The sequence below is a fragment of the Myripristis murdjan genome, chromosome 2, assembly GCF_902150065.1.
Source record: "Myripristis murdjan chromosome 2, fMyrMur1.1, whole genome shotgun sequence".
Taxonomy (NCBI): domain Eukaryota; kingdom Metazoa; phylum Chordata; class Actinopteri; order Holocentriformes; family Holocentridae; genus Myripristis; species Myripristis murdjan.
Genome location: NC_043981.1, coordinates 9,702,687 through 9,717,186, shown reverse-complemented (window position 1 = coordinate 9,717,186; position 14,500 = coordinate 9,702,687). Strand labels below are relative to the sequence as shown.

Below are 14,500 nucleotides of genomic sequence, written 5' to 3'. Positions count from 1 at the left end.
TTATGTATTGAACTGTTATCACATTATCAGTTATTACATTTGTGAAAAATAAAATTTTCAAGCTTCCTCTTAATGTCATAACTCCCATTAAAGTAATAATTAGTATGTTAACAGGGAAAAATGTATTACATTAATGATAGGTGCCTTATATTATGTGTACAGCAAATTTATTACATTAAGTGGATTATTATATTATACTGAGTAAATTGTTTTTACATGAATGGTTTATTGTGTTGGTGGGAAGCTATCACACTGACAGTTGCAACAGAGTCTCTGGTTTACAGCATGCGTACAGTTTGGGTTGTAATATTTTGTGTGTGTGTGTTTGTTACCTAGGTGGTGGATGCCAGGTTGGTGTCGGTGTTTGATGCCAGGGAGCTGGAGCTGGTGATCGCTGGCACAGCCGAGATCGACTTGTCAGACTGGAGGAACAACACCGAGTACAGAGGAGGTATGGAGGGACACCGGGATCAATGGATGGATCTGTTGGAAAAGGGATAAAATAATATGCAATTATCAGGAAGAGCATCATTAAAAAAAAAATCTGCACCTTATCTGCTTACCTGTAAACCTAAAAATAGTCAGCATGTTCTTTCTTTATTTTCAATATGTACATTGTATATGTTTTTATCCTTAATGCCTGTTTACACTGCCGTTTAACAGAAAAAGACTTAACTCCAAATTTTCAGGGTCAGGAAATCAGCCTTGTAGTTTGGTCGCTGGGTTTTGGTATCGCTTGTATTATCTCCAACATGCTATATTTTATTCTCCTCCTAGCTCTATCCTATTCTTTGCTGCAGCATCGACCTACTTCCCCGTCTGAATCATTAAAGTTTCATGTAAATCATCATCTGATCTAATCTTAGCTCTCGGTCAGCTTTGGACAGAAATGTTTTAGGTTTTTGGCTGCAGTGGGTACGACTTTTGGCCCCGAGGCCAAAAGTCGAGCTCTGTCACTTTCCATCAATACTGCTCTGCTGTAGGTCAGTTGGTTCTGTCGCCATGGTTACGCGGCTGTCTGTGTGTTGCTTTTAGGTTACCATGACAACCACATTGTGATCCGGTGGTTCTGGGCGGCGGTGGAGAGGTTCAACAACGAGCAGAGATTACGGCTGCTGCAGGTGTGTGTGTGTGTGTCTGTGTGATGTAACTGACTTAGTGTGAGACAGGGCTTCACTAGAAAAGAGGAAATGTGCTCATTCAACCTTGCATGGATAAACCAAATAAAAAATACCCCATTTAACAGTGATACTCACCAGCCCTCGTCTTCTCTCTCGCTCCATTTAACTCGCTCTATCATCTCTCCCTCCTTCCTCTTCAGTTTGTAACCGGGACGTCCAGCATCCCCTACGAGGGTTTTGCTGCTCTTCGAGGCAGCAACGGGCCCCGCAGGTTCTGTGTGGAGAAATGGGGGAAAGTCACTTCCCTGCCCAGGTAAACACTTGGAAGAAACCCAACAGCAGCTCAAACCTCATTAATCCAAAAGTCACAGTTTGATTTGGCTATGATTTGATGTAATCACAAGTTTGAACACATTAAGATGGTGATGAGAGTAAACAGTCTGAGCATTATTTTGTGCCTACTGGTAAAAGGTAGTCATTTATAAGGAGAATAAGTATCCACATCCCAAAGGTACGGCTCACACAAAATATAAAAAAACATATTTTCACAATCTACCCTCAGGGGCAAAAGAGTTTTATTGGAAACTATTTCCTGCCAAATAACACCAGCAACCTGTATCTATTCAAGGTGTTAGTCACTGTGGGCAGATAGACACAGTTTGCTGGCGGAAATGAAAAGAATGGAAACCTTGCCAAGTCATGTGGCAAAATATTCAGGTGTTTTTTTTGTTTTATTTTTTGGTATTTTGGGCAAACTGTTCCTTTTGTTGGATAACAGAGGCCACGTAAAAACCAAAACTGACCACCCACTGCTTGGTTAAATTTGATTAGTTTGTCCACTTAACCAAAAATAAATAATATTACTTTTATTAAATGGGCAAACTGGATGTATGTATCAGCACTTAATGTGGTAATTGCATCTTTTTCCAGAGCTCATACTTGTTTCAACCGGCTGGACCTGCCACCGTACCCCTCCTTCTCCATGCTGTATGAGAAGATGCTGACTGCTGTGGAGGAGACCAGCACCTTTGGGCTGGAATAAGCAGCTACACCCACCTCACCTCACCTCACCTCACCTCAGCTATCGCTAAAGGACCCCATGATTTTGGTGCAGAACGGATGATTAAAGCTGGAGGAATGCTCAAAAAACTGGATTAAAGAGCTCAGTTCTTATTTATAAAGCGTTCACAGGTATATTTTGTAACAGAGGCCCGTAATTCACAGCAAACTGACCTCAAAGTGATGTTTTGACCTTTGAACCAGGATAGGACCTCAAACCCGTGTTGGAAATGTGTGTTCCCCTGCACCTGCACATGCTTTCTAACCTTCAGTCACACACACACACACACACACACTTTCACCCGTGCAACACGACAAATGAAGAAGAAGACCCTCACTGCCCTTCAAATCCTAACCTGCCCCAGTGACAACATGCAGACAGAGCTCTTCGGTCACTCTTCAGAAACCAGGACGAGAATCATCAATCATCAAGGTGTGACCAGTGGGAGAGCAGGCTGTTTCTGTCTTTCTCTTTAATACCCAGGAGGTTCAATGGCTCTTTTACCCATGAACACCTCTGGGGGTTTAAGTCTAGAGCAAACAACCACTGCCTTCACCGTCAATCTTAAACGTGTTCAGCTCTTACGTGCTGACTGAAGTCGCATGAGCTGGTTGGACTGGCAGCTTCTTTTTGTATTTTTTCCCCCCTTCATTTTAGAGATGCGTGTTTTGCGCTAAAAGCCGCTTTTCTATCTTAGAAACAGTAACGGCGGATGTTTAGCTCCTGTTGTAGGAGAAATGAGCATAGCGACCTACTGCGGAGTCAGCAAGCCTCTCATCGCCAATTTAAGCTTTCATTTTAGAGGACTTTGTAGAGTCAAAAGGCTGAGACTTTTCTAAGAAACCTGGAGCTTCTTTCTCTGAGGACTGTCAGCAGACTCATTGAGGTGTGGCTCCTCCTTGTGGCCTGTCACAGCAACTGCACTCAATTGGACAGTGCACTTCTCTCAAAAAGCCTTTTGAGAACCACCTGAGTTAAGTTTTCCAGGTTGCGGGACATTGTGGCGAATCTTGCCTACAGCTGATTTTGAAGTTGGGACAAAAGCTTTGCTATTGTTGTTACAGTATTTTCATCAACAAAAAGAAGTGATTTTCTAATAATGTGGCAGTGAGATGTTGTGATTCGAATGTAACTAATTTTATGATGTGGATCATGGGTTGAGTGATTTTTATACCAGATCTGGGTCAATTGGCAAATTAATCCTTTATATTTTGAAATTTAACAATTGGTTACTTAGATTTCACAGTCAGTTAATTTTAATTTAGTTGCAACTGGTTTGATTGGGCCAGATTCAGTATGCTCAACTATATTCAATTAGATGTTTTTGAGAGAGTCCAAAACAGGATTTTGACCCAGGTCTGTTTTCTACGCTTTGTTGAAAATAATCAGCTTTCTAAAGTGGAAGTAAAATGAATGTCCACACACCCAGATGCAAAATCCAAATTTCATAAGCCTCAACCACAGCTTGTGCTTTGATACAGGTCACTCGATATGAGCTGCCATTTTGAAAGTCGTTTCACGTTCATTTTGCCAGGACAGGGAATTAATTCTTGATGTTTTCTTAATATATTGGATATGAAAACATTTTACATTTCAATGTTTGAATTAAAATTAATCGACCTCAAGGCATTCAATAACACAAACTGACATTAATTCTCTATGAATTTTAGCGGTGGTCATTTGTTATACATTGATATAATCCCTTTTTTCCAAGTAATGACATTGGCTTATATTCACTTTACACACTATAACTGAGTTTTTCAAAAGACAGCTTCAAATGTATTATTTTTTCTTTTTCTGACACTTGTGATATTAGCAACTTTGTAATCACTGGTGTATTTGTCCCAATCACTGCTGTGTATTTGTAAAGCTGCCACCCAGTTTGATTACACATACTGTATGTAACCTATTTCTTTTTTTCTTTTGACATGAAGTGTTAGAATCAAACTCCAACACAGTTAAATAGCTCTTATAGATTTGCACTCTGTAATCATTTCAATATTGAATTAGTTGTATCAACTGAATATTTGTCTTTATGTTAATGTAACTTAATTTAATCAGGTTGTCCAGGTGACAGAAACCAAGGGGGCAGCCGTATTGGAAGCAGGCACACACACAATACACACATCAACAGTAAATACGATAATGTCCTCATCAGGGCAGAAGCATGAAGGTTTTGTATAAAATCTGTTTTGATGAAGCTTGCAGTCTTTTTTTTTTTTTTTTTTTTTTTTTGCACATCGAGACACTTATTACCCTCCTCTTCACTCACATTCCCCTGCACTATGAATGTAACCTCGCCTTGATCTGAGCACACTGCCACCCTGAACTACAACTATCACCCTAGAGGACTTCAGCTCCCAAGTATCACTTAGTTTCCCTGCTAACACAAACCCTGTCATGCTCTTAAAACCTCATTTTATACACACAGCATGACCCAGGCCAAAATTGTCACTGATATAAGCTTGCAGGTTTTGTTGTATTAAAGTCACAAGGAAATTTCAGTTTGTTACCTAATTTTCTTTGTCAAAATATTCATCTATTTAACAATAAAAGCCAAAGAAATTTTGACTTTGAGGGTGTTTTTTTTTTTTTTTGGTATTTTTCAAAATCCCATTACCTCTAAAACATCACATTTTGAGTGGAGCCCCGACCCAACAACCTGTTTCAACATGCAATAAATCCAATTAAGAGACCAAAAGGCCTGTAAAAATGCTTTTTCATTGTGACTTTAATAGAGCAAACACAATAATAATAATAAAAACAACTATAAATTCATGCTGATCCTGCTGTTTAAAATTATTTGGAATAGGTCAAAGGCCAATCTTGAAACTGATTTTGATGAACTACTGTGTTCCCTGTTTACACATTGACAAAATGTAGCCTAACACAGGATTGTAGCTGACATTATTTCTGGCACTGTTAAGAGGTTTGCCAGAGCAGAAACAAAACTAATCCTTTGAATCCAGTAAAATTTAAACCAATAAATAAGTAAATAATAAACGTACTCCCAATCCAAGGTTTACCGATTCTTTTGTAGCCCTCTTAGAGTCTAACCTGAATGTACCAAAGGTTTGGGCCTGACGCAAGTTTGTCTTTCTGATTTTACTGCCACATGAAGACGTCAAGACTTGCTGCCTCTCACTTAACAACCACTCACTATTTCTGTACAGTCCAACTCACTTTTAAATTTGAGTGTTTATCAGCACGTCTCTCCTGTAACAGAACGACATCACCAGTGTCTGCCTGCCTGTTTTGTGTCCACATCAGAGGCAAACCAAGATCGAATAGCATGTGAAATTCTTTCTTTTTTTAACAAAGACAGACTGCTAAAGCCACTGGTTCCTGCTGTATGGACCAGGTAAGATCCATCGAGCACTGAGTGTTACCGGAAAGCATTTCACATGGTATTCAGATCCGAGGCTGGCGAGAGCTCCACTCTCTATGCAAAACTTTTCCTTTTTCTTCATGTCACTCTGATTGTAATGAAATGAACAGGATAATAAATGGAATTGATGGTTTGTGTCACGTCTCTTTTCATATGAATTTTTAAACCTCCTTTCATGTGCTAATTGACTTTGATACTTCTAATCCACCAGCAAAAACAAGAACACTAATGTCTTGCAGCTGTGTGATGTCGAAGATTGGGCCAAATAACTATAAATTATAAACACTGTTTATAATTTCTGTCTGTTGTGATTTTGTAATGATCACAGCACAACAGAACAAGAGTCATTTTTTTCCCTCACATAAATATTAAAGTCAGAGAAAGTGAGGTTAAGGCTTTATATGAAGGTCCTTGTAATAAGTGACAATTAATAGGCAATAAGGAATGTACAAGTTCTTTATAAGATGCTTATTAACATTAAGACGTGGTAATAAGGCTATACAAGTGTATTAATTATAGCATCATAACATGTTTATTGTTATATGACATAAGCACTTCAATCAACAGTGTATAGACTTGCTTATGGGTGTTAATAAAAGCCTTACAAGTGGCTTATAATTATTTATAATAGTATTACAAATTTATTGAATTTAACTAACTTCCCAATATCATTTTTAAACCTTTACCATTTTTTTTTTTTTATAAAGATTAACAACTTATTATTCATTTATTAGTACAGTAGTTCCCAAACCAGTCCTCAAGGCCCCCCTGTCCTGCAGGTTTTTGTTTCAGCTCTACTCTTGCACACCTGAACCAATTAAGGCCCATGCACCTTCATGCATGCCCTGCTCAGGTACTAGATCTGTTTCAACCAATCAGCATGAAGCCCTTAAATGGATCAGGTGTGAAAGAGTAGGGCTGAGACAAAAATCTGCAGGGCAGGGGGGCCTTGAGGACTGGATTAGAGACCACTGTATTAGTAGTTAAAGACCCCTCTGATGAAAGGAAAAAAAAAAAAGTTTTTACCTCGCTAACATGTCTATGTGGTGTTTTTCATTTGCTACAAGTCAGGAAGGTATCACCATGGCTGAGTTTTTCTACTTTGAAACTGCATTGTACCAAGGATAAGATTAAAAATTACAATATGGGTTCAGACAGGCAAGGTTTCTGATGTTATGAAACTTAAGCCAATAACCAATCCTGTCAACTGATGGGGTGGTGCTTCCCATATCATTAACCTCAGCCCTGTTTTATTTTTTTAAAAAAATCTTCAGGACCAGAACAACTCGATATGGCCGCTTCACAGGAACAATGTTAGTGTAACCATGAGATTCACTGAAAAAAAATATTTTTTTCTATGGGCAGATCATCAGTACAATAGAAAGTTACAAGCTGGTGTGTGAAAACACGTTCTCATTACTGCATCATCAAATATCGATGCTTTCATGTCCCTTTGCGTCTGATACCGATGCCCAAGGCAATTTTTGTTGTCGGGATGAGACGTAAAGGCTCAGAGTCAGGTGGTCAGGTTTAGGCAACGCAACTCCTTTTGCTTATGATGCTATTATTAATACATCTATAATGCATCTATAATACATGTAGCCTTATTACCACTTCTTAATGTTAACAAGCATCTTATAAGAAACTTACAAGGACCTTATTATTAACACTTATTACAAGGATCTTCATACAAAGCCTCATTTTCTCTGGCATCAACATCTGTGTGAGGGAAAAAAATCAATCTCTCTTGTGGCACTATAAAACCACAAGGAAGGCACATCTTGTATGAAGTGAAATGTTATTTGCCCGCCATGAGACGTGTGTGTGTGTGTGTGTGTGTGTGTACAGTTAGGTCTGTAAGTATTTGGACAGTGACACAATATTCATAATTTTGCCCCTGTACACCACCACAGTGGATTTGAAATGGAGTAATCAAGACGTGAGTGAAGTGCAGACTTTTGGCTTTAATTCAAAGGATTGAACAAAAATATGGCCTTAACCATTAAGGAATTACAGCTAGTTTTATACATTGTGCACTTCAATCACGGCTTGACCTGTATATATGTATGTAAATAGACTCCCTTGCTTTCGTACAAGAACAGCTGTTGCTAAATAGTTTGAGAGGACATACCGTTTGAGGCCTACAGTGTCATGGGGACAGATGCCGTCACACAGCGCTTTGTCTGGGTCTACTGCGATCTGCTCAACCTGGACGGCCTGCAGCCTCTGGAATCGTCAGGTCAGGTTCTGCTTGCAGGTCTTCAGCCGGGTCCACTGCAGGAAAACAGACAGGTCAGAATTTGTGATGTAATACACACACACACACGTATATACATATATGTGTATGTATATACATACACATATATGTATATACATGTACACACACACAAACACATGTACAACAGCAGAAATATAGATATGTATATACACACATATACATATATCGGTACATATGTATAGATATGTCTGTGTGTATAGACAAACACACACACATTCATATAGACTCAGTGGCCACTTTATTAGGTCCACCTGTACAGTCTAATGCAGTTCAATACATCTCTGCCATAAATTCTACCTTCTAAGAAAGTTTATAATGTTCAGTTTTTGTTCACATTGTGGAGAATGTGTCAGTTTAGTTCTGTTTATTACTGAGGTGGTAGTCTTGTACTGGACTACATTATATTGAGGTGTTTCTATTTTTTTGTCCTCGCTATTTATATGCAGTGAGGGGGATAGAACAGTAGAAACACCTCAATAAAATGCAGTCCAGTCCAACAGCAGCACCAACTATGAGCTCAATGCCAAATATAGAATTGAATGAACACCTCTATTACTGTGGCAAAAACACAACCTGAGCATTATAGGCATCAGAAAAGTAAACTTTATGGCTGAATAGTTGGATTGTACAGGTGGACCTAATAAAGTGGCCCCTGAGTCTTAAAATTGTTACGAACATTCAGGTGTGAATTTCACTGTTCCCGTCTCTTCACAATATGATATTAGTCTCTGAAATGTGGTGGTTGCAACTGCACAAAATTTGTATGAGATGTCATGATTTTTTACTATGTACATAGTTAAAAAAATGTACACCAACAATCCAAGTCCAATCAACAAATACAATTGAGTTTCAAGTGACAGAAAGTTGCTCCATGAAAGATTTTTTAAATTCATTTATTCATACATTGTTTTATTCATTTTTAATCTTTGTGGACATTGGCATTCTCACATATGGCCATTTCAAATGCAGTACAACAGTAACACTCAGACAGACATGTCAACAAAATGGCATACAATTGCATCATCAGGTTGATATGTAACATTAACAGATATTCAGCTGTCAGACTTAGTCCTCAGCTTGTAGGCAGCAAGGCAAACATGATGACAGCCAGTATCTCTGAGCAGCAGACTGGTCTGGAACAGCGTGTGCTGGATTATATCGGTCTGTACTCAGGTGGACTGGATATGTCTGGACAGGCTGAGAACTGCCCGGTCCAATTATAGGGTTTGGAGTGGGCAAGCCAGATGCGAGGACAATCTTCAGCATATAGGAAGCGGGCATGACCTGCTCTTGGAGGTGTCTGCAATTGGCTGCTTCCTCTTCCAGCCCTGCATTACTCTTAGCCAGAGGAGAGCAGCTCAGCATCTCTAATTGGTTGGTTTCCGATTCTGATGGCTGGACTCCAGAAGCCAACCAATCAATCTGACTGGACTCAGCGGTCTGGTTTGATTGGTGGAGAGGCAATGAGTTGTAAGACGTGGAACTATACAGGAGAAAGAAAAAGCATTTTACCAACTGTAACCACAACAATACACAATCATGCCATCTGAAGTCACAACATGGGCTGCTGAACTGATGAATGTATTGTTATAAAATTTTCTGCCACAAAATACATGAACTACAACTTAATTGTCAGTGTCATAATTTAAAACCTAGGTAATAGATCCTTGCTGCCTACTGATATAAATTTTAACACCAAATAAGAAAGATGTACCCAAGAAACAACTGGTTCTCATTGGAAAAGATCAAACAAGATGATTTTTTCCTCCAAAACAAACCTACCTGTTGAATGACATCTGGAGGGAGGAGGAGTAGGAAGAGCGAGCAGGCCAGGTGTGTATAGGTGGGCTCGCCATGGTCACATAGTCGCTGTGAGGCAAATCAGAGCAGTAGTGGCCTTTTTGTGGTGACATCATCATGTACCCAGGTGAGCCTTGTGCCTCACCTGCCTCCCAGGTCTCCATCCTACCAGCTGGGACACTACAGTGTTCTTCTGTCACCGCAGACATGCTGCCATGTTGGTCTTCCATCACTTTGTCCGCTGGAAGATGACTGTGGACCATCATTTCCATGTAGCTGCCAGTGTCAGACATGGAGCTCTGCCGAGACCTGAAGGATGTGGGATTTGAGTTGAATCTGAGAGCAGGTGCAGGCTCTATTTTCTCTGGTGCGCGTGGCTCAAGGTAAAGCTGTGTCACACTCGCTGGGATCTCATGCTGACCAGGGTTCCTTGAAGGTGAGGACAGGGGTGAAGCAAGCGGTCGCACAGGCCCCACTTTGTCTTTGTACTTGGGTCTGCCACGTTTTGAGGCCAGCAGAGCTCGAGTCTGGTTCTGATGGTTGTAGTTAGAGGCTGGTGACTGTCTAAAGTCTGGCAGGGCTCGCAGCGCCCTCATCATCTCCCGCAATGTGTCATGCATGTGCTGAGCCAAAGTTGTGTCACCTGCATGTTAACGGAAATGAACAGAAGAGTCAGTATACTAGGAAGAGAACAAGGATGGCGCATGTGATCCCTTTACTCTTCATTACCATGGTCCCCTGCATCCATCCAGATCTCTCCAGGCCCGGTTGGTGCTGACCGACCAAGCTCCAGGTAGAACAAGCTTTCTGAGTGACCAAAGCGTCGCACGCTAAGCAAAGGCACTGTAACCGATGGTAGTTCATCATCTGCACCCACTCTCACCAAGACGAGTGAGGTCGCCGAGAGGCAGAGTCGGGTTTCCCCTGCCAGGGACTTTGTACGTCCCAGACCTCTAGGCTTCACAGTGACGGGCCAAACCTTAAGCAACGAGGGAGCAGAACAGGCGACATCACTGGGCAGTGATATTTCCATGTTTAATGTAGGGCTAATGTTTAAAAAGTTGTTTTTTAGCAATTAAAAAACACTATGCACTAGACAGTCTACATGTTTTATATAAATGTTGCCAGTTGGATCTCATGTCCTGTCAGTTAATACCTATTAGGTATTAACAGATAACAAAAACAAGGGACAATAAAATTTGTCTAATCTCTTAAGTTTATGTAATTTCTTCTTAACTACTGTAGTCTGAATGAAGTGAACCCTTTGAAAGGCAACTGCTAACAGCTTTCTAAATGTTGTTAAAATTCTGCCCAGACTGGGGTAACAAAGTAGTTGTCAGTCTTACTCAATTAATCAATGTTACGTCAATGAGAAAACAGAAACAGAAATGGATCTTAACCTCTTTGAAGACAGCGACTGGAGACAGGGTGCAATATCCATCATCCTCTTCATCAAGCCCTTCTTCATATTTCCTCTCTTCCTCAATTATTTTCTTGATGGCCACATACCATTCTTCTTGTTCCTCTTGGTCCTCTGCTACCAGAACCATAGTGCGGTCCTTGGCATAGAGTGCCACTATGTGGCCTTTCCTGGAATTGGCAATCCTTCTCACGCCGAGGCAGCACCGCAAGTAAATCACCTGATCGCTTCACATTTTGACAGCATTTCATTATCCATTTACACCTTTCTAGGTTGTTTTTTTTTCCTTTTCTTTTTGTTTATTTCCTGAGCTACTGTCACACTGTGGGAAACAGGCACACACCTATCCCTGCCGCTCGCTGAAACTAGTGTCCAGGGTAATAAATATGACAATGTTACTAAATTACAAGCAAGTTCAACTGAGGCCTTATTTTTTTAGCTGATAATATGAAATGAGCTTGGTCCTAAGGTTTACTGAGACATAGGCCTATCACTATAAATATCACAACAAACATTACCACTTTGAAGAATGGGATCAAAATGGCCAAATGGTGAGTCAGAAAACATTTCATTTGAACATTTTACCCTTCCCACATAACAAAACTAATACATTGTTGTGATCAAACTGTGTTTTCCCCCTCAAAACCAACCTAGCAAAGTGGTGGAGCTTAACTGAATTTCCTTATTTAAGTGATTGATAAAGCAATTGACAGAATTTACAGACTTTTAAACTGAGCATTTCAAGCCCTGGTGAAAGCCTTAAACAAACAGGATGCTTTTACCAACCTTTGCTTCCTTGACCCAAACAGTGAGGTTTTGCCATCCATTTTCTCCACTGTTTTGAACTTCTCCTGAGTCTTGAACCACTCCAGTCGGCTGGGCCCGGTGTGACTTCCTGTTCTTAGGACAAAGTATCTCCTCTGGTTCCGCTCCAGCTTCCCCAGGTATCCCTGTTTGACCACATCGCCTTCCAACCCAGGGCACAGAGCGAGGGCAGCGGCCAGAGGGACCGGGGTGGTGGATGTCCGGCTGGCACTGAGGAGTCCCTCGTAGAAACGGGATGGAGACTCACACGCTTGCATCCCAGCGCCACTGCAGCTGCACACACTCCCATGCTCTTCCCTGCGGTTCACATCCTGCTCCATCTGATGGTCAGCTTGGGCAGTCTGCTGAGATGAACCCATGGGTGCCCAGATTTGGTTGAAGCTGCAGCAGAGAGATGAGAGAGGAGAGGTGGCAGTGGTTAGGGATCTCCTTGCCTTGGCCTGTTGCAGACTTGTTCATTTTAAACCAAAAACTCTCTATACATATGCACAAACATACACAATAATTAAGACAGAAGGGGGGTACACTTTCTTTAAAGTCTACTTAACCTCTTGCAAAGACTAATTAACTTTCATTCCCGCTTTAGTGCCCTCATTAGCACCTCAATAGATGCGTGGTTAGCTATTATTGATGAAAATTTGACCAGTGCAATTAATTCTCATTTCTCTACACATCCCGTTTGTTCTTTTAAATTTTAGTGCCATCTGTGCACACTGACTTATTTAGTGAGGATAAATGTATCCCAGAGTTTCCAGAAACTGAATCCATGTAGCATGTAAAGCCACTTCGACCTCTTCAGCTATGCTACTCCCGTCGGCGGGTCTGTTATATCAGTGGAGGGCAGGCTGTAATGATTAAGGCCACAAAAACAGAAAAAAAAAAAAAAACAGCCTTTCAACTGTATTTACTACCTGAAGTAGCTTGGTGGGAATTAAACCTCCTCCCTGCATGCTGCTCTTGGTCACTGTGACTGGCGAACTCACCCGAAGCCATGTTTGTTTGTTTGTTTTTTCCCGCGACACTCTGCTCAGGTTGACCCATGACCACTAAAAACCCAACTAAAACTACGAAAACACGCTTACTCTAACAATTACATGTTAACAGTTCCTCACCTTTTTCAGATAGCTTGCACAAATCCCGCTTTAGACACCGAAATTGTACTTTCCGAGTTCATTTTCACCTGTATCGGCGTTACCGAGTCTGTGCCCAGGTGCTGTCAAACACCTCATTAGGGCGTCAATCACTCTAATGCTGCCTTCAAGTGCACCTTGTAATTTAACCTTCTTTTCTTTGGTTACTGATTTGTTTTTGTATGTTTGTTTGTTTGTTTCTTTCTTTCTTTAATCAAGCAAATGAATTTCCAAAAACGGGTGCGCCTGCAAGAGCAAGAAGTTCAAGGTTTAAAATGGAAACATAATTTTATTTATGCAAAAATGTCAGTTAATTGTTCACATAAGACATATGTTCGCCCTCATCAGGCTCATAAAAGCCCAAATCTTCCCAAAAATGTGGATTCAGTGTCATTTTCTGTCAGGTATCCACATGATCATACATATCCGTCATGATCTCCTGATGGCAAAGGCAAAAAAGCTTTCTTGTTAATCACCTCAAAAATTCGTTTCGGCATGCTTGATGCTAGTGTTTCCAGGAAGCTAGTGGGAATGTTGCTCCAAGTGGTGAAGATGGCTTCACAGAGGGCATCTACTGTCTGGAACTGGTGTCCATTTCTGTAAACCTCCCTTGCCATCCAACCCCAAATGTTCTCAGTTGGATTTAGATCAGGGGAACACGCAGGATGGTTCAAAAGAGTGATGTTATTTCTCTGGAAGAAGTTCTTTGTCAGGCGGGCATTGTGAACTGCAGTGTTGTCCTGTTGAAAAACCCAGTCACTACCACACAGATGATGGCCTTCAGTCATGAGGGATGCCCCCTGCAACATCTCCACACAGCCAGCTGCCGTTTGACGCCTCTGCACAACCTGAAGCTCCATTGTTCCATTGAAGGAAAAAGCCCCCCAGATCATGATGGCACCCCCTCAACTGCAGTTGGCACCATTGACAAGCTTAATTTGGGCCGAGGATTGTCCCGTGTCTTGACAGACAGCCAATTGGATCCTCTGGCACAGGGCCGGTGAATTTTTTTTGGGTCTACCACTTGACTTTTTGGTTCCATAACCCTCAGGATCTTTTAAGAAGTTAAAATGACTGTCTTACTGCGTACAACCTCAGCAGCAATGTCATGTTGTGAGGGCCTTGCTGTTTGGCCTTGCTTATGCAGCTCAACAATCCGACCACATTAAAGGAGAGAAAGCTTTTTCGCCTTTGCCATCAGGAGTCATGACAGTGTGGATACCTGACAGAAAATGACACTGAATCCACATTTTTGCGAAGATTTGGGCTTTTAAAGGTTGTGGTCTTAAACTTTTGATCAGCTGATGAACAGCCTATTTCAGTTTAATGGTTGTTTACAATAAATTGCTTACTCAATTTTTTTTTTTGTCTCACTCCCATTTCTTCTTTTTGCATTTTGAAGCTCTACTTAGAACCTTCTTAAGATCCAACAGTGCAAAATGTAAATTCTTGCAATTTCTCAACTGGTCTTAAAATTT

General features: G+C 40.9%; 2 protein-coding genes across 3 annotated transcripts in view; one reads left to right on the top strand and one right to left on the bottom strand.

Moving 5' to 3' along the window:
- Positions 1-5,681, top strand: part of LOC115370186 (E3 ubiquitin-protein ligase HECW2-like) — a 44,918-nt gene extending 39,237 nt beyond the window's left edge. Inside the window, 4 exon segments of the mRNA XM_030067092.1 lie at positions 337-451; positions 1,036-1,121; positions 1,322-1,434; positions 2,052-5,681. Of these exon segments, the coding sequence (XP_029922952.1) occupies positions 337-451; positions 1,036-1,121; positions 1,322-1,434; positions 2,052-2,163 (426 nt within the window). The 3' untranslated portion in view covers positions 2,164-5,681.
- Positions 5,682-8,710: 3,029 nt separating this feature from the next.
- LOC115370151 (insulin receptor substrate 1-like) lies at positions 8,711-13,138 on the bottom strand. Of its 2 annotated transcripts, none has more exons than XM_030067048.1 (6): positions 12,804-12,923; positions 11,854-12,273; positions 11,048-11,294; positions 10,377-10,626; positions 9,630-10,290; positions 8,711-9,330 (listed from the first exon to the last, which is right to left on the bottom strand). In XM_030067048.1, the coding sequence occupies exons 2-6, from the start codon at positions 12,249-12,251 to the stop codon at positions 8,913-8,915; spliced, it is 1,974 nt and encodes a 657-aa protein (XP_029922908.1). In that variant the 5' UTR covers positions 12,252-12,273; positions 12,804-12,923; the 3' UTR covers positions 8,711-8,912. The 2 variants fall into 2 exon arrangements, with proteins under 2 accessions (XP_029922908.1, XP_029922900.1); XM_030067040.1 differs by lacking the exon at positions 12,804-12,923 and adding an exon at positions 13,005-13,138 and having other exon boundaries at positions 8,713-9,330.
- Positions 13,139-14,500: the final 1,362 nt, after the last annotated feature.

Coding starts and splice junctions, on each gene's coding strand:
- LOC115370151 (XM_030067040.1), bottom strand. CDS start 12,251: ATGGGTTCATCTCAGCAGACTGCCCAAGCTGACCATCAGATGGAGCAG. Junction 11,295..11,853: donor TTTGGGTCAAGGAAGCAAAG/GTTGGTAAAAGC, acceptor CAAAATGTGAAG/CGATCAGGTGATTTACTTGC. Junction 9,331..9,629: donor CTCCAGATGTCATTCAACAG/GTAGGTTTGTTT, acceptor TCTCCTGTATAG/TTCCACGTCTTACAACTCAT.